At 38.2% G+C, this 26292-nt stretch overlaps 1 protein-coding gene across 2 annotated transcripts in view; it reads right to left on the bottom strand.

Annotated features, from left to right (window-relative positions):
- Positions 1-26292, bottom strand: part of PIEZO2 (piezo type mechanosensitive ion channel component 2) — a 285437-nt gene that overhangs the window by 41549 nt on the left and 217596 nt on the right. For both annotated transcript variants that reach the window (XM_085052533.1, XM_085052532.1), the window contains 14 exons: positions 25090-25250; positions 23972-24148; positions 23669-23794; positions 22033-22233; positions 20764-20968; positions 20521-20622; positions 19886-20051; positions 13424-13667; positions 12134-12230; positions 10197-10356; positions 8282-8371; positions 6203-6324; positions 5314-5385; positions 1125-1228 (listed from right to left, as the gene is read on the bottom strand). In XM_085052533.1, coding sequence (XP_084908659.1) covers positions 1125-1228; positions 5314-5385; positions 6203-6324; positions 8282-8371; positions 10197-10356; positions 12134-12230; positions 13424-13667; positions 19886-20051; positions 20521-20622; positions 20764-20968; positions 22033-22233; positions 23669-23794; positions 23972-24148; positions 25090-25250 — 2027 coding nt within the window. The remainder of the gene's footprint in view (positions 1-1124; positions 1229-5313; positions 5386-6202; positions 6325-8281; positions 8372-10196; positions 10357-12133; positions 12231-13423; positions 13668-19885; positions 20052-20520; positions 20623-20763; positions 20969-22032; positions 22234-23668; positions 23795-23971; positions 24149-25089; positions 25251-26292) is intronic.

The following is a 26292-nucleotide window of genomic DNA, read 5'->3' as shown; positions in this document are numbered from 1 at the left end:
ATGCTATTGCCATGTAGGCAAGTTAATGAATGTAATCAGCTGGTAATGTAGTGTAAGTATATAAACCAAAAGCACATTGTATTAATGAATTAAACAAAACATTTCTTGTAATTCAGTAACACTGTCTGGGAAGCTTTGTTTAAAAGATTTTGGCTTAAGGAACAGAAGGGCATGGAGGCAGTTTCTTGCTTTTGCTTGGGTTGAACATTCAGTAATTCATGAGTTCTGCATTGAGATGAGGTTGCATCTGGGTGGGAATACTTATGTCTACAAAAAGCCACCTGTTTGCTTAAGCTCTTGAAGCTACAGACCCAAAAAACTTCTGCAGCATTTCCAAAAATTCTTCCACAAGTGAAACTTTAATGTTATTAAAACAAAAGAAATCCTAGATGCAAGAGTATTTCACTAACTTCTTTACACAAGTTCTTCATTTAAGGCACTGCATTCAGTATCTGGTATTATCTGACACCAACCAGTCCATATGAAGGAACCCAGATAGGAAACATCAGGTATCTTTTTAGCATTACAGTATCCTCCTACATCAACACAGTGTGGCACTTAAAATGCAAATATAATAATTAACACTGTCCTGAAAATTAAAGAGAAGAAATGGATGTGGTCTCCTTTTGTAATTTGAAATTTTAAATTCTTTCTAACCCAAGGATGTATTTCTCTGGCCCACTAGGTTCAATAGTTTTTTTTTTTGTAAAGTGTATATGCTTTTCCATAAAAACCTGCTGGTTTTGGGGATCATTTCTTCATGGAATGATAACCTCTCCTCAAAACTAGAAAACCACTGGATGCATTGTGCATCCATAGGCAAGTCAGCTTATCCAGCTGTCTTTATTGTAATGCAGAAAAAAGTAAATCTTGGTTTCTTAACCTTTGTTTTTTGCCATTTGTTATCTTCAGGCATAAGTGAATGAAAATATGACTCTACTACAGTTTCTGTAAGAATTTGGTGATGCTTAAAGCAGGCAAATTTACATCTTAAATTGGCATATATTTCCAATATTTTTTGGGACTACTTTGGAGGAGCTGGCAGCTTTAACATATGTGCCTGTGTCATGAGAAACCTACTTTTTTCCCAGATATCAATGAGAAAGCAAATTAAAATAAAGTACCTGAAAAGCAGATTTCTTTCGAGGCTCTTCCTCTTCTTTTTTTTCCTCTTCCTCTTCCTCTTCACTATCCGTCTCAAACAAATAATAATTTCCACTTCTGACCACTAAGTGAAACAAAATATCTTCTTACTTTTTTGAAAAGTTCTATTCTCAACACCCCAAGATCTATGAACAGCCAGCCAGTCATTTAAAAATTCATAACCAGGAGAGGTGAAAATAGAGAAGAAACAAGAGATGAAAAGGTCTCAGGCCATTTATTTCCTGTTAGTCTGCAATATTTTGGGCATGAATAAGAACTATACAAGAACTAAGGAAAGCATCCCTATAAGAAGAAAGTGTAAGGAAAAATGATTTATCAAGTTCCATGGTTATATTTTTAGAAAAAAATTACAATGAAGTCTAAATTTATTGGGGACATATGATTATTTGAGGGAATAAAAAAAGCCCAGCAGGTAAGTAAATGAACTTACATGAACAGTACCACTGGACAAAAAATACAGAACTTCTCTTTAAAACACTGAGACAATCCTTTAAACTATGCAATCAGATAGCATTAGTTAATACTTCCTTCAAATATTTAAGCTTTGATGAGGTAATGGAAAACCTTGGCTTGTTTAAAACAAATCACTATTAACATGATTGCAAATGAGTTTCAATTTTTTGCCCATGGATTCAGAAAGATTCTGAAACCTTGATACAGTATAGGTGCACAGTGATTAAGCTATGCCTTATATCCTTGAACAGAAGCAATGTTTTTATTTCTCAGATGGCAACAGGCCTACATGAACAAACAAGGGAAAAAAAGAAATAAAAATAAGGTAAAGAGCAAGAGAAAAATAAAAATCACAGCATTACATTCAGCAGTGAAAATGGTAAATAATTTCGACATTTAAGCTGAAATATTCAAAGGAACAATTACTTAGATTAAACTTTACAAAATCTGGATATATGGAGCAATACATATACATATATAAAATTATATCTAACCATCATTACAGGTCTCTGGACTTTGCTTTAATTCAATCATACCTTGAATTCGACACAGATCCTGTGTGCACAGATGACCACACATAACTACTGTACAAACATTATGATAAGCACAATGTGAAATTTGCCAGAACTCTTTGGATCATAACTTTGGCATCTAAAACTCCCTCACAGAGGGAATTTTGGGCCTCGTGTGCCTATTTATGAGTTCTAACATCAATGAATGCCCTGCAGAGGGACAAAAAGTCCCCTTCAACATTTCTAATTGTTGTACTGAGGTGAAACAAAGTTTGGACATTTCCTGGATGAAATGAATTTTTTGTTGCTGGGCCATTCAAGAATGGCCATTTAAAATGCATTGAAGAGATAAAAGTATTTTGAGAACCAGTAATCTGCAGTTCTCTTTCACAAAAAGGTATCTTATAGTCAGCAACAGAAATTGTCAATGCAGAGCAGCTGGGTAAGGTTTGATATCAAGGGAAACATCTAGTGCAGTGCAGCTCCATGAAGGTTCAGAGTAGCACTCAAGTCAGGCTTGGAATACCTGAGCTGGCAGCAAATAAATCCACATGGATCTCCCTAAAAACTTTTTAGGTTAAAATGAATCTGAGGGGACACTCTAATGTAGTAGTTGCATAGCATTTTCAGCTCAAGAGTGAGGTATGATTGAATAGCAATAATGCATTCTTGCACACAGCAGAATGGAGTAAGGGGCATGTTGGTCACCTACAAGGATTCCTGAAGAGATTGCTTTACCTGTAACACAATTCATGGCCAGACTGGACCTGGCAAACCCCTCTTGTACTGCAAAATGTGGCTTCCTCCTACTGAGAAAAGGGATGTACAGGCTTTCCCTGTGGGATGAGGTGGAGGAGACAGAAGGGAAGCCATGCAGAAGAAAGCACAATCTCATCATCTGCTTGTGCCCAGAGGGAGAGAGTTCCCCAGGACAGCTGCAGGCACCATCTTCTGCACTACAACAGACACAGCTGGGTGACCCAGGAGAATCTAAGCATGTGGTCCTAACTCCTGCTGATCTTTGTGGGACTCCATAAATAATCTACAAGCACAGGAGGAACCACACTTCCCTACAAGGGAGATTATGAGTGAGGAAATCCTCACTGATGTTTCTTATCTGTTCTACTCAGGCCCAAATTCATGACTGTTTTAACTGCTATGATATACAACATGAGGTACTTTTCTGCACAATAAAATTATAACAAGAGATATAAAGATAACAATAAAAATCTAAATGACAAACTTCAAGCTGGAGTGACTTCAATGTATACATATATACACCCACAAACCCATTTGCTGAGATGAACAGCCACATGCTGCAGAAAGCTGCAGTTACAGTGGTGTTTCAAAAAGAATGCATGGGGCATGTGAGTCCATTCCCAGCCTGCATGCCCCTGAACACCTACTGTCACTGCTGTGTTTCAGTGACATGGATGCAAGACATGTGGCAGGCAACCAGTGGTGGTAGGATCAGGGTTTGTGATCTTTCTTACAAGGTTTTGCATTATTGCAGTAAATAATTTCAAAATTGCTCAATATTTAAATACCAAAATGCAATTTGCCACCTAAGAACATTAAATGAGGATGAAATAAGTAAAAGCCAAAGTCAATATCTCTCTGTGCAGTTCTTCTTACTACAAAACCAGTGGTGAATAAATTAGAGACCATATCCCATTCCTTCAAAATCACCATGGCTTGAAATTTTATAGTAAAAACTCACAAATTATAGTTTTTATCTGTTTTGTCATTGTTCTTAATGGAATTACAGGACAAGAATTTCATTTTCATAAGACTTTTGAAAAGGATAGGTCTCTCTAAAGTGGCATTGTGCCCTTTAGAAAAACAAAAATAGAGGCACAGTTTACTTGTGACTTGATAGAAACAAACATTCCATGTATTGTTAAACACTGCTGGCAAATATATATCTGCTGGAGTTATAAATACAAACATACAGGTAAATGAAGTACTATGTAGATGTGTAAAATTATGACTTGAAGTAGCTCTTAAACTAAATGACCAAACACAATATAGACATTCATATTTTTAATGGCATGAAGCCGAGCTGGGGGAGGTTTAGGTTGGATATAGGAAGAAGTTATTCACCCAGAGAGTTGTTGGGCACTGGAACAGCTCTCCAGGGAAGTGGTCAGAGCACCAGCCTGACAGAGTTCAAGAAGCATTTGGACAATGCTCTCAGGCACATGGTGTGACTCTTGGGGTGTCCAGCGCAGGGCCAGGAGTTGGACTGGGTGATCCTGATGGGTCCCTTCCAACTCAGCATGTTCTCTGATTCTGTGATTCTGTGATTTAACTCTCTTCAATGCTCCATATTTAAGTATTTTTTTCACATCTTCAGACGTTATTAACAGCTCATGTCTGATTTCATTCAACAAACATCCAGTTGAAGGACATCTGATTTGAGATTGCAGCCTACTCAGCTCTCCTGTTTTACCTAATGCATAACATAGCAAAGAGCTCTATCATATGACTGTGCTGGGCTAAAAGCAAATTAAAATATCATAGTGCATCAATTATATGAGTGACATATGCTAGTAACTTCTTGTGCACAAGGCTGGATATATTTTTGCTCTCAGATAAGCACACACAAAAAAATGGAAATTGCAAAAAAACTGGCATCAACAACACAATAAAGTGTTGTCAGAGAGATGCAGCTAAGCTCTACACAGCCTAGTTCTGGGAGTAGTCTTGCTGCCTTACTATGGTACTCAGATTTCTACAGCTGACACTAGAATGACCGATGAAGCATGAAAAAAGATATATGATGTGTGTATATGAAAAAGAAATCATGACTAATCTTAGAATGCATTGGCAAACTTTTACATTCACATTTTAAATAGGTTGAGCTCTGCAGTATTGGGAAGCTGAAACTTTTGAGGTCAAGACGGATTCTTTTGGCACATGTTTATCTGATTTTGAATTCTTCTAAGAATGCTCAAAATATCATGAGCTAGCTATGCTTCCAACACATAGAAGTTCAAAATATAGTTAAATTATTTGAAGATTGGAAAGTAGAAATCATTTTTTGAAAAAAAAACCCAAGCCTTCTATCAAGTCACAATCACAAAATCAGGCATAAAACAAACAGGTTATGGGAATGCCTTCATTCTGATCAAGGATATAAGGGTTAAATCCACATATTTGTAAGAGGATTGAGAAAACCTACTGGAAGCATGATCAACCCAAGGCCGCCACCACAGCTTTTTTTTGCCCTTGGCTTTCTCTTTCTCTGCTTCTCCTAAAATAAAATATGTTTAAATATTAATTTTACAAAATGAGAAACATATTTCTTACACTGATTAATAATTTTTAATTTCTCTCAAAAGAGCTAAAATTTCATGACCACATCAGATGTCAGATTTAATGACCACATTTAATATTAAAATAATTCAAAACCATGACCACTAAGCAGAAATACTCTGGTTTATGCAGCAGTTAAAACAGCATTCCACTCTAAAACAGCTAAAAAGATGTGTTTTTTGTTTTAAAACATACTGTCACACTTGACTGTAATTTAAAGAGGAAAAATTTTTCCCTTCTTTCAAATCCCCTTACATTTCAGGCTCAAAAATTTTTAAATCCAGTAAGTGCTGATCCCAGGTCAGTGCTGGAAATGTGGCACTAGACAGGTATAATTTTGTCTGTTCCCATGTTTTAAATTACATTTAAAAGTATACTAACATTTCAGTGACTGAAAAAAAATCCATAACAGCATCCAGAAAATGTTGCTGGAAAAATGTTGGTGCTACCTATTTGTAAAACTGTGGTTTATAGATAATGACTTTTATCAAAACAAGCCTCTGATTCCTTGCAGCTCTTTGCCAACAGCCTGAAGTTAAGCAAAAGTATCCCAAAGCAAACCATTTTTTCTAAACCTTGTTACAGTCCGTAACACAGATCTTTTTGCGCTGAGTCCAGTGTGAAACTCATACTCAGCTAACAACATTGTTACATGCTGGCGGTTTTCAAGAACAACTTATCCCTTATCCGACTAGCAGGTCTGTCAGATCCTTAGTGCTCAACTGCAAATATGGTACAAGAGTAGCTAATGGTACCTTCGTCATCTTCTTCAGAAACCTTCTGAATCTCTGGCCCCTCTGAGGACTCCTGGTTCATGCTTAGCATCCTCTCTTTACCCTTCTTGTATTTTTGCTGCCTGGCTTTGATGCGATCCATCCTAACAAAAGGAAGAATTTTATTAGATTTATGCCTTCACTCTTTTTGAGCCATGCTGAAAAACAAGTGTTAAGCACACACACACACACACACACACACACACACACACATACATATTCTGCAACACTTCTAAGGGAAATATCCCACACTTTTATTAATCCTGCTCTTAAAATGAAGGAGTTACATCAGTCTGAAGGGGCTGGCTGGAAAGACCAAGCATGGATGTTCACTCAGTGGTGAGTGAGAACTGGGTTTCCTGCTATCACAACTGCTTTACCTACTTCCAATCAACTATTTTATTATCATTTCAAATTGAAAGAATTGTTGTCAGGAGTTGAAACACAAAAATGAAGCTCTGAGAAAAAAAGGACTTCTGCCTAATACAGTGCTTTTTCTGAAATTTGCCACGCTGAACCAGGGATTGGCTGTTCCTGAACTATTTGTACTGCATTCTCACCCTTTAAGATCATTTGTCTCAATGGACACCAGCGAAAAGTGGTGTCCCTTGGGGGTTCAGTGCTATTTTTAGTTTCTTCATCAATGGCACAGACAGTGGGATCAAGTGCACCCTCAGCAAGTTTGCAGATGACACCCAGCTGTGTGGTGCTGTTGGCACAGCTGAAGGATGGGATCCAACCCAAGGGACCTGCACAAGCTCAAGAATTTGGTGTACAGGAACCTCCTGAAGTTCAGTAAGAGCAAGTGCAAGGTGCTGCACCTGGGTCAGGGCAACTCCCAGCATCAGCACAGGCTTGGGGATGAACTGACTGAAAGCAGCCCTGCCGAGGATGGCTTGGGGGTGCTGATGGATGAGAGGCTGGACATGAACCTCATTGGGCACTCCCAGCCTGGAAACCCAATTGTGTCCTGGGCTGCATCCAAAACAGCGTAGGCAATAGGGTGAGGGAGGGCATTCTGCCCCTCTGCTCTGGTGCGACCCCATCTGGAGTGCTGCATCCAGCTCTGGGGTGCCCAGCACAGGAAGGACATGGACCTGTTGGAGATAGTCCAGAGGAGGGCCAGAAAGGTGATTAGAGGACAGAGCACCTCTCCTGTAAGGAAAGGCTGAGACAATTAGGGTTGTTCAGCCTGAAGGAAAGGTTCTGGAGAGATCTTATTGTGACCTTTCAGTACTTGAAGAGAGCTTATAGGAAAGACGAGGCCAAATGTTTTTGCAGGGTCTGTTGTGAGGACAGGGGGCAATGGCTCTAAACTGAAGGAGGGCCATTTTAGGTTAGCTAAAAGGAAAAAGCTTTTACAATGAGGGTGGTGAAACACTGGAGCAGGTTTACCAGAGAGGTGGTAGATGCTCCATCCCTGGACACATTCAGGGTCAGGCTGGATAGATAGGGCTCTGAGCAAACTGATCTCCTTGAAAATGTCCCTGCTCATTGCAGGGGTGTTAAACTAGATGACTTTTAAAAGGTCCCTTCCAACTCAAGCAATTCTATGATTCTGTGACTCTCTATTGATAGGAAACATGATCCCTTCAACCTTCTGGTGAGTCTTCTGTTATGCAGGTGTGGAAGAAGCTGTCATCAGTGGGCTCTGACACTTGGTTAGAAAGCAGTCAGGGCTTGCCATGCAGCATGGTGGGGGAACCTTGAAAGTTTTCTGTAGTTACAAAAGCAGCATGTTGGCTGCATGCAAGAGAAATCAAAGTGACTTATGGGCTATATAAAGAGAAAGGATCTCCAGGCCACTTAAACTAAAGGCAAATATTTTCAGTAAACATATATTTTGCGCTCAAACAACACTAGAGGAGGAACCACAAACAAAACAGAAGGAGCAGTCATGCAAAAACTTTTTCCAGGAATACAGATACCAGATATACAGAACAAAATTCTAATAATGTTAAAGCATTTCTATAAAAGAGAGTGCTATCAGTTAACTATGTACATACATATGCATAGAAATATAAAGAGATACATATATACATAAATACATTAAATACATACTGTCTTTTCAGTTGATCCATTGATTTTTTTTCCTCTTCAATTCTTGCCTTTACAGCCTTTACAATTGTAGCCTGAAAAAGCTCAGCACCCCTACATCAGAAATGGAGCAGAGGAAAAGAGAAAAGGAGACGACAAGTTAAATGTTTTTAAGTTTTCCTCATGGCAACTAATCACAGAGTTCCCTCTATACATGACCTTATGTTCCCTCTATACGTGACCTTAGCTGCATCAAACAAAACTAATCCAGGTCCTGAAAGAAACAATCAATTGATTAAGAACAGTAATACCTTTACAGTCAAAAATTTCAAGATCTAGGGGAAATGTTGTGAACCCTACTCAGCCCTCTAGTTCCTCTAGCTTTCCTTTAGTTCCCTTTAGTTTCCAGTCCTCAAGAATACAAGTAGGTTCAAGGCTGAGGAAGGATTTCTTGCGCACCACTGGCATTTCTTTATAGCCATTTCAGCATTATAATCACCTCAACCCCCTGCCTCAGTCCTCCGGGAAGTTGTGAGCAAGGTTCAGCTTTTCCCAGGTCCATGGTGAGCATAGATTCAGCTTCACTTTTACTCTCTGAAAACTGTGGTGCTTTCAATCTGACAATACAAACCCTTGAGCAAGTTTTTGGTGTGCCAAAAGAGTATGGCTTCTCACTCAAGTACATTAGAAATGAAATCAACTCATTGATTTGGATGTCTTGGCCTAAGACATCTTGCATCCTTGCTTTCTAATTCACACATGAGCTTTTGAAAACTGTTCTAAGGGTCTCAAAGTCTCTTTCAAAGAAGTAGCCTAGATCTAAAGTCTTCTTTTCTCAGGAATTCAATAGGAAAAGCTATACTTTCAGAAGTCTACTCTTTCATTCTGGATGCACATTTCCCTGTTTAGGAGGTATTTTGATACTCATGATTTTGCTTTATGCTGTTTTCACAGTGAACCTAGCATACATACCAAAAGAGCTACAAAAAGGCCATATCCAGCAAAATTGGGTATCAGCACTGAAATTGACCCCAGAACAAAAGACTAAGAGATGCAACGTAGGGCGGAGGTGCAGGTCTTTTGGTAGTCCTCTTTACAGTGCTGAATTTTGTTTAATATAGGCAGCTAAACATGACCCCTTCTTAAAATGATCCCTGAAAGAGGAGGATAAAAACTACTTCCTTTCAGAACATGCAAGCCAAATTTTGCCCTGAAACAGTCAGAAATCAATGTTGATATGTTTTTCAAGGGAGAAAAAAAAAAAAGCCACAATACATTTAATCAATAAATAACCAAAGTAATTTATTAGAAATCTTACGGAAGTTAAAATCAGAATTTCATTCTTCATCTGCCTTCTTATTGTAAACCAGCAGAATGTTTGTTCTAGTGATGGCTATGAGAGGATGCTTGTGGTGTCACAGGCCCAACGAGGTTAAAACTTACTTGCCAAACCTAGTCAGTGATCAGTGATGTGATGCTTTCCAAAACTCTTCTCATTTCTTCCCAAGCTGGAAATTGGAACTTCCCTGTCTTCCTCATCCTGCAATGTTTCTTGAGATGGGATTTCTAAGGACAATTGTCTCAAACAGGCTCTGACAGCAGAATATTTTATTTCCAAGACTCAGAAAGTCTAGCATTGTCTCTCATGCATATCGATGTTGAGAAATTGTTGCAACACACGTGAGCTTTCAGAGCTTTTAATAGGAGCAGCAGATGCTATTTGGTAGAAAGGATGGTTTACTTTCTATAAGATTCTCAGTTAATCTGTTTCTTGCATGTGCTCTGGCAAAGGTGGGTTTGCAATTACAAATTTAGTATGGATTGCTTAAATCAGTGTTAAAGGACTGTTTTGGTACTACCTATTGTAATCAGTAAGTAAGCACTGCCATCATGAGAGAATTGAGCTGTTTAATTTAATTTCTTTAAAATATTCTCTTACCTTGATGCTAGGATCTGAGAAGCTTTTATGTCTGCAACCACATGAAGAAAGTAGTAACTCATGAAGACTCTTCTTTGCAGAAGCAGGAAAGCAAAACATATACTATCCCAAATGATTCCTGCCTCTCCACTGGGAAGTTTACAGTCTAGATTGCTCGTTGCTGGAAAAAGACACCATCAGTGTTAAGTATTCTTTTATAATGTTTAATCAATTAAATAATCCTAGCCTTTTCAATTTGAATTATTTGAATGAGATTTTTCTAAAGAAAATTTTCATGGATTTCCTTTTGAGTTATACTACAATTTCTTTTACAACAAACTGGAATGCTTCCAACAATGTGATATCCCATGAAAACTGAGAATTCATCAGAAGTGATCCATTTGCACATAAATTAACCCTACTTTAGTAAGTACTTGAAAACAAGGAATGGTAAAGGCATATATTTTGTTACACTGAATTATGTGATTTCAGTGTTTTCTAAAATAGCATATTTGAATTTTTTCTTCACTTCAAAGTGAATTTTTCTGTAATTTTTTAATTAAGAACACTGTCAACAGGAGAAAGAAGTGTTTTATTTTTGTGCAAATAACTTTTTGGCTGCCACCATATCATATTTTTATTTTTCCTCTCCACAACTCAGTTCAAAGCTCCTTTCCATTGCATACAAGAAGAAATATTTGAAACCACAAAACTGCTTCCTTTGGGGTAGGAGGAGACAGGCAGAGAGGAAATCCCATTCCTTCTACCTCTAGATTTTGGCTTGGGTTATTTCTTTCTTTCTTTATTCTCTGTAAGACAGCTCTCTTGGGGATATTAAAAAATTAAAACTGGGTTTTGTGGAGCTGGACTATAAACTACATGGCCTATGCTGCCCTACAGAAGGCAGTAGAAGGACTCAAGGGACAAGCTCTGGCTCGAAGCTGGCTTTTCTAGCAAGCAAGCCAATCTAATAGCTCGGGAAGGTCAAACTCCAAGAGCTTCAAAGCCGGCTGCGCCCAACCCCTGGGAGGGTCAAAAACCTGTGTCTAAGTTTCTGTTGCTGCCCAAAACGTTGAGGATAACAGAAGAACTACCGGGCATCTTTCATCCTGTGAATTTGTGTCTTCATATTTATTTTCTTTTCCCCTATTCCACTCTTACCTATTAGAATCAATCATGATGAAAGTAATTCAGAATTTTACTGCAGACTGACTAGGATGAAACAGTTCTTTAAATTCAGAAAAAAACCCAAACCAACAGTTCTAAAAAAACCTCAGGTGTTTTCAACTGGTCAACTCAGGGTGTCAGGACAAAGTGGAGACAAATTAACAGGTCACTGAGAGGTGATGGGTTTTGCTCTCCATACTTCTTTCATCCTTTCTCTCACCCCCATCCACAGATATTATCCACTCCATTCATTTTACCACATGAGAATAATCACAAGGAAAAAGTGCCTATACTTGCTGTGCATGCAAAAAATTACCACTTCCATGCCATTTTAGTGGACTGAACTGGTTTACCCTTTGAATCACTGAACCCTGGTACACAGGAAGGAATGGGAGTCCACACAGCACATGGGGAGTGCAGCTGGGAAAAGGTGTCCTGTCCTTGCAGTGCTGGTGAGCTGACATTTTAGTTCAAGTTGTACAGTAAACTAGAGTATCACATTATCTGCATGTGCATGGAAACTGTGTTAAGTGCCAATTATGAGTGAATTGTTAATTTACAGCAAATGCTGGCTATGGGTGGGTGTATGGGGATGGTGGTAGTTTTCTCTCTCTATGTGTCTCCCTTGGTTCTACGAAATATTTTCAATATTCTGTGTTGCTAATCAATACACAGCCAAGATTTTTCAAAAGGTAATATGTCAAGGGAAGGCACAACTTAAATATGATATAAGATTTTAAAGGTGACTCTTTATTTATAGAAAATTATGAAGAAAAACAAGCTTTACTTACGAATATGGTAGCCTTTAACTGTACAAGCCAGGCTAAATGCCTGAATCACCCAGCAACTATTCTTAATTAATGATTCAATGTAGCCACATGCTCCTATCTGCAAAGTAAAAGGACAGTTCCATATAACAAGACATAGCAGAAGCAAAGATAAGAAAAGTTGCATCTTTTTACATTACACGAGATATAATTCAGCCAAGGGCAGTCAAATTATTCTCATTACTAAAACAGCTTGGAAGAAATAGTGGCTTCACCAGCAACACATAAACTACTTTTAGATAGAATTTGTTTTTTTGATTATCAGTGAGGTAGGAGGTCTGTGGGTTTACTTTTGCACAGAAAGTGACACGTCTGGCATATGATGTGATGTGACAACTAAGCAACTTTTATAAACCACTGGCTTAATCTCGCAAACATACATGGACAAGCTTAAGAGGCACAGAGCTCCACTGAATTTCCAAGCATAAAATGAAGCACATATGTAAGCATTTAGAACATTTGCAAATTCAAACCACCCATAAATCAATTGTATTTCAGTACAGTGACTTAAAAAAATGTAAAAAGAAAAATGTCTGTTCTTTGCAGTCCAGCACTAAAAATGTTCAAAGATAAAAAGCAATTTTCAGGAATAAATTTAAGTTTATCTATCTTCTAGAAAGATTGAAATCTCTGGCTTGTCTCAATCACCTATCAGTGCCACTATAAGAACACACACAAAAGAGTTAATTAATGCAAGAAAATCTTTAACGTTTTGCAGAATAATTTGGCATTTAATTACCAAATACATCTGTTTCCACCTGAATTTCACACTAGTTCTAATGGAAACAGAAATGGAGTTTGTAAGTTTGTAGTCAGCTTCACTAATTACATTACATCAGAAAACAGCATCTCGTACTAGGTTTGAAAGTTCCTTATTTAAATAAAATGTCTAATTAAATGTGCACTATTTATCAACAGTATGACTAATCTTGTACTTCTTACTCATTTTTCACTCCACTGAGACTTTCATGAGACTTCTAAGGAGGGACTTTACTGGGCAAAGAAACCAGAACCTGGCCCTTTGAAAATAGCTTGTGAGCTTTCACAGAGCCCAACTGAGCACTTGGGTGCACATTTTCCAATGATGGATATGCACTGCCATTCTCTAGCAGTTTTGAATTAAAATGGAGAAAGCTTTGTGCTTCCAGAAGGTTGTGGTCCTGAAAAAGGATTTTTCATGACCACCCAACACACTATGCCCACTTTTAATGAAACTTAAGTGCTGAGGGCAGAGGAAAAGCAGCCACTACCTACCGACAGGATGTTCTTCATGGTGATCACAAAGACATTGTAGGCAATCAGCCAGTCCCAGTAACGCAGAATGCTCCTAATGGGCTTCAGCAACAGGTCTCCACCAAAGAGAAGGAAATAGAAGCAGGCCACCAAGTAACCCATGCAGAATATGCTGATCCTTGTGGTTCCCGTGATGAAGATTATGGTAAGCACGAACCAGAAGAGGTAGCTAAATATTATCACCTTATACATGTCTAAGTAGGACCTGGAAGTGAAACAAGGAGGAAACGTTACCATTTTTTCCTGAGGGCAGTGCTGCCTTTCCTCTTTCTGCCCTACTTGTGCTGATGGTCTCTGGGCATTCTGTCCCAGTTCAACATTTTTGCTCACCACTAACACCATGGTCATGGGCTGAGTTCATGCACAGGTCTGCCTGGCTCATACACTCCACTCTAGCTCATTCCTGGGTGTAAGCACCTTACTACACCTTCTCAGGGTACTATGCTTCCTTCAGAATCAAGCCTTGTATCATGGAAGGGTGGGAAAACCTGTGCTCACCAAACTTCATGGTAGAATGATGTTATCTGGCAATGCCGTATCTGTGATGTAAAGGCTGTCTGAGATAATTTTTAAAGAAGTGTGAGAAATAGTATAGCAAATCTATTTTAAAAAGCCAGCTACAGTACCACTGCAAACAGTCCCACATTTATTGATGACTTCTAGGGAATTCAGCCTTGTCAAAAAACTAATTTTCAAAGACAGCTGCTAAAAATATCTTTCTCTAATGGAGATCAACTGCAAAAGTTTTGAGGAGCAAAAGGTTTCTACAGAACAGAAATATGACAGAATTTACTGAAATGTTTTCCAGGAAGCTATGAGACAGAGCTATCTGAAATCAGCCTGGCCCACACTGGGAAAGAGAAAGAAACAATTTGGTGTTTTCAGATTCCTAAAAGTCTCGACTTAATATTGACTCAGTGAGCTTTCAAACAAGAATATGTGCCAAAGGCAATACCAAATACTACATATAGCTAAACACTGCAAAACCAACTAATTCTTAGTTTCCTCCCATTTATACTGTTTTGATTCCAAATCTAACTGTGTTTTTAGAGTCTGTTCACCCAGGCTGTGAAACTACATTTGTCAGGAAACCAGACAGGGAGACAGAGCTACAGGAGTGCACATATACCTAAGCCAAACCATGTAAGGAGTAAATGAACTAAATGCACTGTATGAATCCACATAAAAAGGCCCCTGCTGCTTGATGTTCTCAGGCTCAGAACTTTCTAGGAGTATGTATTTATAGTCCTACATTTATAGGCCTGTATTACACATTTCACCAGAGAGGCATTTCGTGAAAGGTAACAAGAAAGCTCCTTTATGTTTATTTCCCACAAATATTTAAGAAATTTGTGATCTACTGCCTGTGAAATACAAAATATCATGATTTTGGAGATGTTACTGGGCTCTGGGTGATAAAACATTAAAAAATAATCAATATGCACTGGGAAAATAAAGAAGACAGCAGTCAAAGAGATCTTCATTAACTTAATATGCACTGGAAATGGTTCTTACATTGTTTCTCCAGAAAATAATATTGTTTTATATCTCTTTAATAATAACTATTGGTTTGTGGGATAGCTAGGAAGAGATCACTTTCCTGACACTGCTCTATTTCAAAAAGCTTGTCCTTTGCTACCAACAAAATGCATCAGCATATTTTGAGAAAAGCCCAAAATGGAACTGAATTGATCAAAAAAACAGCAATGTCTTAATACTCTTCAATAAAAATGAACTGTGAGTCTTAGAGAAAACTGGGACTGTCTGAATCCAAACTTTACAACATATACACATGGTGTTTGCTTGAGTCACAGCAGCAGATACCCCTCTTAAATTAAAATTTTTGGAAATCAGAGAGAATATGAAAGGAAGGAAAATAATCTAGCTATTTTTCCACTATAGTGGTAGTCAATTGCTACATTTTAGCAGTCACCTAAAATATTAAATACATCTTCTCTTCTTATATCCAAAATAGACATTAAATACAATAGCCTCAGGCATCTCTAAACCAACTAAACAACAAAACTGGATGTAAAGGAAAACTTCTCAGATGGCAGGAGGCAATACAACTGTGCCAAATGACAAATGATATAGCTCTTAAAGTATTCTGACTTTTATAACTATGCAGTTACAAGTAAGTCCATCAATAAAAATGGCTCCCAAGAATTCATCTTGGAGAGGACATCTTGCAATACAGTGTTTGAACAAGTCAGGCAAGACACACCTAGCCAATGAAGATCACCAACCATCCCAGGTACTTCTGTGCTATCCCAAGAATAATGCCACGCTGAGCACAATGGAGATAACCACTCAAGTTGTTTTAGATGAATAAAATTTTTCGTGGAATCACATTTCTTCCAGTTACAATATGCAAAATCTTGTCTGTTACAGTGTAAAGTCAGTCAGGCATGCCCCTAATTTCATTAATTGTTTATATTGATATGGATGGGTCAAATACTGTAAGAGCAGGAAGAAAAATGTGTCTTAGTGGGGAGTTCTCAACACACTGCCTTTCAAATAATTTGAAACATTCTCATATGCAAATCTTTAAATTCTGCCTCAAAGCTCAGAAAGTTAGGAAGTGAGGAGTTTCAGTTCCTTGCCCTGGGATCATAATGCAACAGTGGGAGGCTGAAGGACAAAGCACCCCAACAAATTCACAAGGATAGTAAAGGTGCTTACCTTCTGTTAGAAAACTTCTATATAGACAGGTGGAAATGCTTAATCTATTTGTTTTGGGGGAGGACAGAAGGAAGGGATACTTTTCTGCTCTTTCAGCCTCTGAACCAACTCAGTGCTGGTGTGATGAAGGCAGAAAGGTGCGAGGGTGTAGGAGACTAGGAACACAGTCACACATCTGAGGAAGATTAGCCACTACACCAGCACACCAAAAGCATCAAATTATGGCTTTTGGTAGCATGACAGACTCTGAATGAGAAATTACGCAGAAGAAACCTGAAAGATTAATGAGAAATAAAACCCACTGATTTTCCAACCATGTCATTAGCAGAACCCACTAATACTCTGGATAACATTTTGGAAAAAATTACTGTATCAATTTGCTCAGAACCAAGGAAGACAAAGTCTGAACTTCATTCCACACATCCATCAAAACTATTGTAACCTCAGACGGCTCTCTATGTCAGATTATCCGCTTTTCTTTTCTAAAGCTTTATTGGTTTTACCACGATTATTTCAATATTTTATTTCCACAGGAATTAATTTTTAACTGTAATACAATCCAGCCTGTTTCAGAGAGATTGCTCTAGGTGTAGTTGTTTTCCTGGCATGCTATTATGTGTTTGGCTACAAGCAGTCTATTGTCTGGACCTCTGCCTGCAGGCACCAAGAGGTGCTGATGCTGCAGCCGATAAACCCTTTCAGGAATGGTATTTGACCTCAGCCAGTGCTTTGAAGTTTAGGGGAAGATCACACTTCTGCTTACACACGGGTGAGTGCTTGTTGTGCTGTTGTGGTGATGGATGCAGCTCAAGGCTTCTTCAGGCTGGAGAAGGGGCTGTTTAGGGAGCTTCACTGTTTCCCCTTATCAGCCCCCTGCTTTGTTTTCAGTGTGGTCTCCACCTCCACAGAACCCCAAGGCTATTCCTGTGATCTTCTGATGACTACCCCCTGCCTTTCCTACAGGCATATCATCCCTATACACATGCATTCTGTAAGCTGCACCTACTCCCAAATTTCTTCTTTCTTTCTACTCTTCCATATCTCCTATTCCTCATACTCTTAGCAGCCTGTGTCACCATGCATCAGAGCTCATTTCCCCTTTTAATCTCAGCATTAATTTCTCAAGCTTCCATCCTCAAAGCCTTTCCTTGGAGCTCTATTTCAGCATTCAGAAGGAAGTTTCACTGATTTTACCTTCACCAATAGCAACATCCAATCTTCGGAAACCTAGCTCCCTTATTTCAATGGACTTCTTCAAGTCTAATGTTTTGGATCTATAGGTCTAAGTTCCTACTATTTTTGTTCAATCCTTTCCAAGGACTGATATTCTTTTACTGTTACTTTCTTACCAGTGAAGTCCTTCCTTCATGCTTGTATTTACCTAAAAAAGACCCAAATTCACAACTGTGTTATTTGTTGAGGCTCATTTTCTTAGCAACAGAATGTTTATCTGCTTTAAATAACAAATATGACAGGAAGCCTGTTAATTTGCAGGTCCTATCTCACTAACCTAAGTTGGAAGACAGTTCCAAGACTGGTATTAGAGCCACCTTTCAGGCACTTTAGCTGACTTCCCCTGTGATGGTTCCCAGAGGACAGGTATTAGAGACAGTTCAATGACTGTTTCTGCTTTTAAGTGGAAAAAAGCAGAGTACAGTCCCAAGCTTTTTTTTTCCCTGACAATGTCTAGAAGAATGTCTGAAAACTTCTTGGGAACTGAAATGAGAATTTTCCAGCAGTGGAGACTGTGGGAAAGGATTATCCTCAGTGAGGTTGCTTTAAATCCTGTATCACTCTAAAAGCTCCTGTTTCTATTCTTTGTTCTTATTTCTATTTCGAAGTCCTTTGGAAGTGCACTCTCTGGGGGTCAAGCACGTATCCCCTGAGAAATCTGGGGGTGGAAAGACAAGAAAATTTCAGGAAATCTCTTACTTAGACTCTATTTATCATTGTTGAATTTGAGTATTTCTCCAGAGAGAAGAAAATGAAGCATTTGGAAATATGTTCTTTTTTCTGCCACTGTTTATGTTGCTTTTTAACCATGCCTACTAGAAAAGTGACCAACTGGTATCTTCTCAAGGGAAGTGATACTTCAGAAAGGGTGCTTTGGTCTGCAACTGCCATTCTTTTACACAGCAGTAAATACATATCAGGCTTCTCAGAAAACACAGCAAACAGAGCACAACTTTTTAATTTTTTTTTCCTGCTTCATTATTTATTCATAACCAGGTTATCTTCCCTTATTGTTTGGCTCTTTCTGACTGACTTTTGGAGAAATGCTATTATTAATTTCACTTGCTTGGATAAGGTTTGAACCAAGTTCTTTCCATGTTACTAAATATTTAGACTATTCTGAAACTTCTATTGAAAAGTACAAGAAATGTTTTTAGATAAAGCCATTTCAGTTCCAAATTGTCTTGGATGGATGCCAGATACATTTATTTTCTTCTGAGGGAGATCATCAGTGGATCACCCAGAAACTGAAAGCCCTTCTCTTAAAGATTTATAACTCCAAATGAAAGATTTAGTCACCTTTAAGGTACTGTCAGCTATACTCTGGTGCTTCTTTGAAGCAAACTAGGCATTTAGGACTATAAATGCACAGTGTATGTAACCTCTCAAAAATAATATTATCTAAAACCTGGGATCATCTGCATTGTAATGAAAGCATTGGAAGAGATTCTTAAGAGCTCAAAGAAAGGTAGGATTCCTTCAAGAACACAAGATATGCTATGCAGTTCATACTAAAGGAAGGTCTGTTTATACTTAGAGATGCCATCCTACATGTTCCCATTACAGATTTGTGCAGCTAATACTTAAAAAAAAAAAAAAAAAAACCAACCAAAAAACCCAAACAAACAAAAAAGAAGTTATAGCTTAAAAAAGGGTGGAAGGAAGACACCTTCCTTCCCCTGGTGGGTAATTACAGATGAGCAAGCCTTCCCTCTGTGCTTTGAAAGATCATGCAGCAGATCTTAATGGAAGAAATATGAAGGCATTTGCAAGACAAGAGGGTGATCCTAGCATGGCTTCACTAGAGGAAAATTGTGCCTGCCCACTCTGGTGTTTTTTTCTGATGGAGCAACAGCAATACTCTATAAGGTCAACAAATGGAGATGTCATCTACCTGAACTTCTATAAAACCTTCAAGATGGTCCTACACAACATCCTTACCTCTCTATGTTGGAGTGACATGGATTATTCATGAATGCCCCCAAAGGGCATTCATGGAGGGAAATTCAAATTTGAGTACCAAGATTCTTTCTGAAGTTTATATTAATCCAAGCAGCTGAACTACATTTTTCCCCCAAACTTTCTAAATCTACATGTGCACAGAGAGCATACAAGAACTTGTGACCTAAAGGTGAACATTTTTCAGTGTGTTGGTTGTCTAAGACAGCAGTGGGACATGATGATCCCAAAGGTCTTTTCCAACCTAAACAAGTCTATGATTACATGAATGTAGGCTTTCAGGCAAATTTATCACTGAACTCCTCTGGAGGGCACTTAAAACAATCATCACTTTTAGGAAGACTTGTTTGCATCCACCCTGCTCTAAACCAGATGCTGATTACCCAGAAATTAACTATCTGCTGTCTCACACAGCAGTAAAAAGTATGTTAGATGGGAACATGCATGAATACAAATTCCAAGTAAAATACAAAGCTGTAAGAATTACTTTTACAGCAGAGAACTTCTCAAAAAGGTAGATTTTCCAAGTGTTTAGGATTCAGTTTTTACCGGCAGTGAATGAAGTCAGGAACAGGATTATGTTGGCTGAAAGATGCTGCATCAAGATTCATGCAAATTTCCACATTGTCTCCAGCCATGATTCGTACTGCAGCTTTATTTTCATCCTCAAATGTCTGCCTTTGCAAGGATGCACACAGAAGCAGCATGAAGTCATCTAGGAGAAAGCAGTGATTGCAAGGAAAAATTCAGTCACCAACATATGTGTAAGGAGAGTTGTGATATATTATAATGTAGTTACCAGACTGTTTTCCCACACTCACAACCTTCAAGACCAAGCGTCTTTCAATGCATTTAACTCTGAATTGAAATTTATTAATGTATTTAGGTTTTCTACCTGCTATTTTATATTACTTTTATGGAGAAATAAATGAGAAAAGGGGAAATAATTAATACATTTTCATGCTGAATTATTAAAAAAGGTGTACAGGAAAAGCTGATACAAAAATTACTCATTCTGTGAATTTTTCTACTACATTCAAAGCCATGTTTAGAATTCAATCTCCAAGAAAATATATCATCCTGCTACTGAAGAGTAGATAAAAGGCTGGCTTCAAATTCCACTGTACAGGTGTTTCAAGCAGAGGACATATAAACACTTCAGAACTATGTGCTAAAATACTTACACACAAGGAAGACAGGGTTTGGTCTCACAATGAAGTCTGGAAAGTATAACCACTTTATGATGTTGGAGTTGAAGTTAGCATTACCACTTCTCCATGGATAGTCTGTGTGACAGAAACATGCAAAAATTCAGTCAGTACTTTATAACAATTACTTAATCCTTTTTATGGTTTCTTACCAATTTTCCAGCACTTTTCTGTAAAACCAAACAGTAGTAATTTGCCATAAAGAGTGAGTGTCCTTACCTTTACAAGGAGCAGGTGGGATGCCAATGCAAAGGAAGTACTGGAATGTAATGATACATGCTAGAAAACAGCAATATTTTGGCCAGATCTCTGCAATAGCTTTTCTTCTACGTCGATACAACACAGCAATCAGCCAGAAGGCATGAATCATTGCATAAAAATCCATTCTCTGACCAATTACATTCACTGAGAGAAGAAAACAGGTCTGGAAACAAAGTAAAGAAACATAAGCAACATTTACAACCTGATGGCTGGTCAATGCAGCAATGATAAATTATTGTGGATCCTGACAGAATGCCTGGACACATGCTGCGTCTGACTGCAGGAACCCCTGCAAACCAACATGCTCTGACAGAAACTTCTGCCACTCCACCCAAACACCCAAATTTTTGATACTCTATCTAGAGCAGATTTTCGTTATGTGTATCTAAAGATACAGAGAGGAAAGAGCCTTGTCACAACAGCTGATAAGAGAAATGTTTAATTGTTGCCAAGCAAGGAACATATTAAACAGCCATGCATTTTGATAGGACTTACAGACAGGGAAAAGACCAGGAACTATTAAGATTAGTAACAACTAAAATGTATCCTTGTGAGAGAAATGGACAAAAGGAAAATGGATTTAGATCATACAGCTTCTATTGTTGATAGACAAATCCAGTCATTTCCTGTAAGACAGCTTCAGTTCTCCATTATTCTAAAGGCTCTGCATTCCAGCATTTGTTTTCTGGCTTCACTGAAAGCAGTCACTTCACTCAATACCAAGGAACATGTTTTCAAACTTAGTGAACACTTCATAGTGAATAATTTATCCAGTGCACTACTCCATTTTGGTTTTCTCTCTTCTCAGATGAGGATGATCTTAAAATATTTTTCCCAAAGGAAATAACTGGCTGGTTTCTTTTAATTTTCACTCATTATTTATCCTCAGACTGGCTGTGAACAGTTTACTCCACTTATCAGTAGCAAGTGGTGGTAGTGTTTAATAGATAAGTCAAGAAGATCATTAGAATTAGATTTAGGATGCATTGCTCTGGTATTTGCCTTCAGATAGGCATAGAAATTTGTGAAAAATCACTATTTCTGCAAAGATGTTTTGAAAGTACATTTCATGTGCAACAAACAGACAAGATAAGGGACCAGAGATGACTAACATGAATGATGACTAAGAATCTAGATGTCAAACCCAGCCCAAGCTAGTATTCAAAAATAGCACAATCAAAATGTTTGGAATGATACTGTAAAGGACAGTAACACATAGTTATTTACCTCCAAACCAAACTTGTAGAAGAAGTAGTTTATGAAATATTTGACACAGTTTACCAGTCCATCATCCAGATGTGCTCTTGTAATATCATGAAAAATGGTTTTAGTCACAGGTGCAGTAAGGTTATTTCGACATCTGTAGTATTCTTGATGACGGTAGATTGTAACTTCAAAAGCCAGAATAGCCAGCATCAGTAAGTTATTCTATGGAAGACAAAATCAGAAGATTATTAAATAAAAGTCAAAATGTCAAGAAGCCATAAAATTTTCTGAAAACCATAATCCCCTTAAATACTCAAATTTATGTTACCACTGAGTACTTCTGCACTCCAGAATGCACTGGCACCTATTCCCAGTTACTAGCATTGAAACAAAGTAAGGTTCCTACCAACTCTTAGATTTTGATGAATCATACAAGACATCCAGAAGACACATATGAAGCCATTCATTAAAAAATACTGCCATGAACACTAGTTGTGGAAAAGAAGGGGAGGGAAATGACATTGACCCATCCATGTGCCCTCTGATATTGCATAGCTTCTCTTAAGGTATCATGCTTTGTTTTGCAGGAGATAGAAAATACAAACATACACAGAAGTCATCTGCAGGGGTTTAGCTGTCAAGCACTAACTTCCCCAAATGAGCATGTTGGATAGAGCAAATTTAAATGAACACTCTTTTAAATGAACAGTCTATTTGCCAGTCTTTGCTCAAGCACAGCTTCTTCTGTCCCAAAGTTAGATTGACTCGGATGCAGTCTTGAGTGGCTATGAATTGATTTTTCACTTATCTCAGGAGGAAGATCTGCCCTATGCTTAACAGAAGAGAGGTACTAACTAAATCCAAAAGTTCTGGGCTGGTTAAAAAGACCAGCTCTGAGAAAGTCCTGCAAGGAAGCCATAAATTAAGCAGAAGTGGCTAACTAGATTTCTGTTCTCTGAGAAATATTTGGGACAAAAATTTCCTGAAACATGTGCCACTGGGATTTTTATGTTGTTCAGACAACTTTTAAACTGTGTATATAGAATTTTGGAGATTCTTTAAATTAATAATTGTTATGGTTTTCCCCAGGACTCAGCACATTTTCATTTTAAATAAGGTTTTTTAATAAAGACGAGAATAATAAAATATTGCTCACAGGCATCAACCAAAAACAAGAAGAAAAACAAAAGACATCCATTTACTAGCATTTGAATGAATGATTCTCTTAACTCATTGTATTTTCTAAACTGTGGCTAAAGAATAAGCACTTAAAAAAATTAACTGCTTACAGCAACACCGTCATTCAGGGCAATTACTCCAATTAGACCCATAAGTCCTTTGGTACCTGCAAGCCACATACCTCTTAATTACTTACAGTTCTTAAATATAACATTTCCTGAAGAGCTTTTAACAGATGATAGCATCCAAAAGCCATACTTTTACATGAAAGATTATCTTAATTGGTACTGAATCCCTTCTGGAAATGTTCTGTGTAACAGATATGGTTTTCTGTTGCCTCTTTCCCTCTGTACTTCCCTATTATCAATGGTTTGCATTACATTTTTTTTTTGTGTGAGACAGATCATTTATGTCAAAGATACTGCTGCTTTCATCACAAATTATAAAATATCTGAATGCAAATAATTAAAGAAGTTACCCTTAAGTACACAAGAAGAGGTTTAGACTTTTTCAATCCAACCCACTCTGCAGGATCAACTGGCCCACTGTAGAGCACTGAGGTTTTGAGTTCTTCTAAATTGACCTTGGTTTCATTCTCTCCTGGCTAAAAGGAAAATGCAACAGTAATAAAACATAACTTTAAGACTGCTTGGGGAGGGTATGATAATCAACAACAATACATCAGGTGAACTGTCATTTTCAGTACTTGATATGCTTCCTTTCACTCTTCTTTTCTGAAGAAGACAGCAGTCAAACCTTTGTAATATGCATTTGTACTCACCAATGTACAGTTACTGGAAAAAGTCTTGGGATCAATAGATGAGAGCTGGTATAACATTTTGCAGACAATAATCACACATGTCCAAACAGTGCAGATACTTGATGCCAGTGGGCGAAACTGAGCATATGGCAAAGCAAGAGCCCAGGCAATTAAAAACACAAAGTTAAACAGAGACACCTGAAAACACAAAAACAGTACAGAAATTACATGGAGTAACAAAAGAACTAAGAAAGTTTGACCTTTTCCACAGTAGCTAAAAAAAGAATCGTTCAAAAGAAAGAGACACGCAGAAACTTCGAGGAAAATAAATTACAACAATACTCACAATAACACAGACACAAATTGGCAAGTGAAGAAGGAAAAACTTTACAGTTGGTTTAGGAAGAAATATACCATTTATATAGTATTAATACTATTAGACCCACAAAGCTCCACAGCTTCCTTATCAACAGATGTGAAATACAAAGAACCACATGCAGCTTCTGCTGCTTTAGTACACATGAAACAAAGAAGAGATGGTGTGTCTGTGCAACCTCATGGCTTTTCCCCCACAAAAAAAATTGAGAGAAAGGATTTGTTTGTTTGTTTGTTTGTTTTTGTTGGGTTTTTTTTTGTTTTGTTTTTTGTTTTTAGTGAATCCTGTCCTGCTACCGTGTTCAAGAAATGTCTATGTCACATAGAGAACTCACATTGCCCACACCAAAAGAACAGCTAAAACCTACGCTCCCTTTGACTTTAGGCATAGTTTCACATCTTTATTTCTTAAGCACCAGACCAAGTTTAAGTAATTTTCCTATATGTACCTTCCAAGTTCCATCCCTGGATGGTGCCCACAGGGAGTTTGAGCAGGAGAGGAGTTATGTCTCTTAAAACCAAAGAATTAGACTAATAAAACTTTAATATCTGGAGAAGATGGGAGGGCTGAGAGGCTTGAGACAGAGAGAAGGTGGAAGATGTCATGGCAGGTTCCCAGCAGGTGACAAACCCAGCTGTATCCCATAATTTCAGTGAGGTCTGACAGGAGGAAGCCATCTCCCTACACCTGGGTGTGTAACCACATGGCAGATGCTGACAAGCCTCCAGGATGTGGAAGAATTTAACAGTGGGTGTTTACTTGCCTCTTTCACTGTGACCCAGATGATGTAAGAGGAAACAATTTTGATGATGTGCAACTCCAACAGCCACCACACGAAGACTTGCATCTTGTGAAAATACTCCAGGAATTTCAAAAACAGCACTGTAAGGCGGTCAATCACCAGATGCCACTTGTTCCTTAAGTCTGCAGGGATGTTCAAGCAGAATCATTGTGAGGACAAAAGCAGAAGGTCTTTGTGAAATGGAATACTCCACTAGAAAACAACGAGCTTTCTGCTTCTCTTCTAAGCCTTAGAGTAAGACAAGATGGAGCATAAAGTTATGGCTCAGTGGTTAACTATCTAAAAATGGGGCTCAAGCCCACTTAGCTGTGGTGCTTTCCCTTCTGATCCACATTTACTGGAAGGATTCTGCACTTCAAAAGCAGCAGTGGTGGCCTTCCTTGCCAATTTTGCTTTCATTGCCCTCTATCAGAGCTCATTTTGGACTCTTGTCCTCCAGTATTTTTGGACCTAAGCTTAGAGATCTCATTCAGGAACTGATTCCAGCCCTGGTCCTTTTCCAGCTCAGAAAAATAAAATTTTTTTTAATGCTTGAAAGCTATGGACCCAGCCCACTTTCAGAAAGCACAGACACTACTCAGAAAGATTTTCAGCCAGCTTGGAAGAAATCCATGCACACTAGGACTTGGATTCTTGTCACACTAGGACTTCGATTCTTGTCACATGGGTTTAGACAACTGTGCTATAGACACCTTCAGATCTCAGAGTTATCTAAACTACCTGGAAAACAGCACAGCCTCTCAGAGTGTAATCTGTGCCTTTACAGGACAGACATCTAAAACAAGCAAGGCAAACTGTAGTTCTGCCAAATATTTCTCTCAGTTTAAAAAGCTTTAGCAAGTGAAGAGCCTGAAGGTTGGTGAAAGTATCCCTTCAGAGGGGTGTTTTGCTAAAAAAGCCATCCTCCCAAACACTGCTCCAGGGAGCAATCATGTGACATCACCTATTACATGTGAGTGCACATGACAATACTTTTGCTGAACAGTGCTCTCTCAGTGCTCTCTCAAAGATGATTTTGCTGGTGGGCTGGCTATAAAACTGTTTCACCTGGCTGGTACATATTAGTACAGATTCTTCACACTCCCTTCAGGGTTTCAGAAGCATTTTGGAGAGTGGTATTTATTAGTATAGATTCTTCACACTGTATTCAGTGTTTCAGAAGCA

The sequence above is a fragment of the Lichenostomus cassidix genome, chromosome 2 (genome assembly GCF_008360975.1).
Source record: "Lichenostomus cassidix isolate B80296 chromosome 2, HeHo_3.0, whole genome shotgun sequence".
Classification (NCBI taxonomy): Eukaryota; Metazoa; Chordata; class Aves; order Passeriformes; family Meliphagidae; genus Lichenostomus; species Lichenostomus cassidix.
Note: the sequence above shows the minus strand (reverse complement) of the source record. Positions and strands in the feature narration are given on the sequence as shown.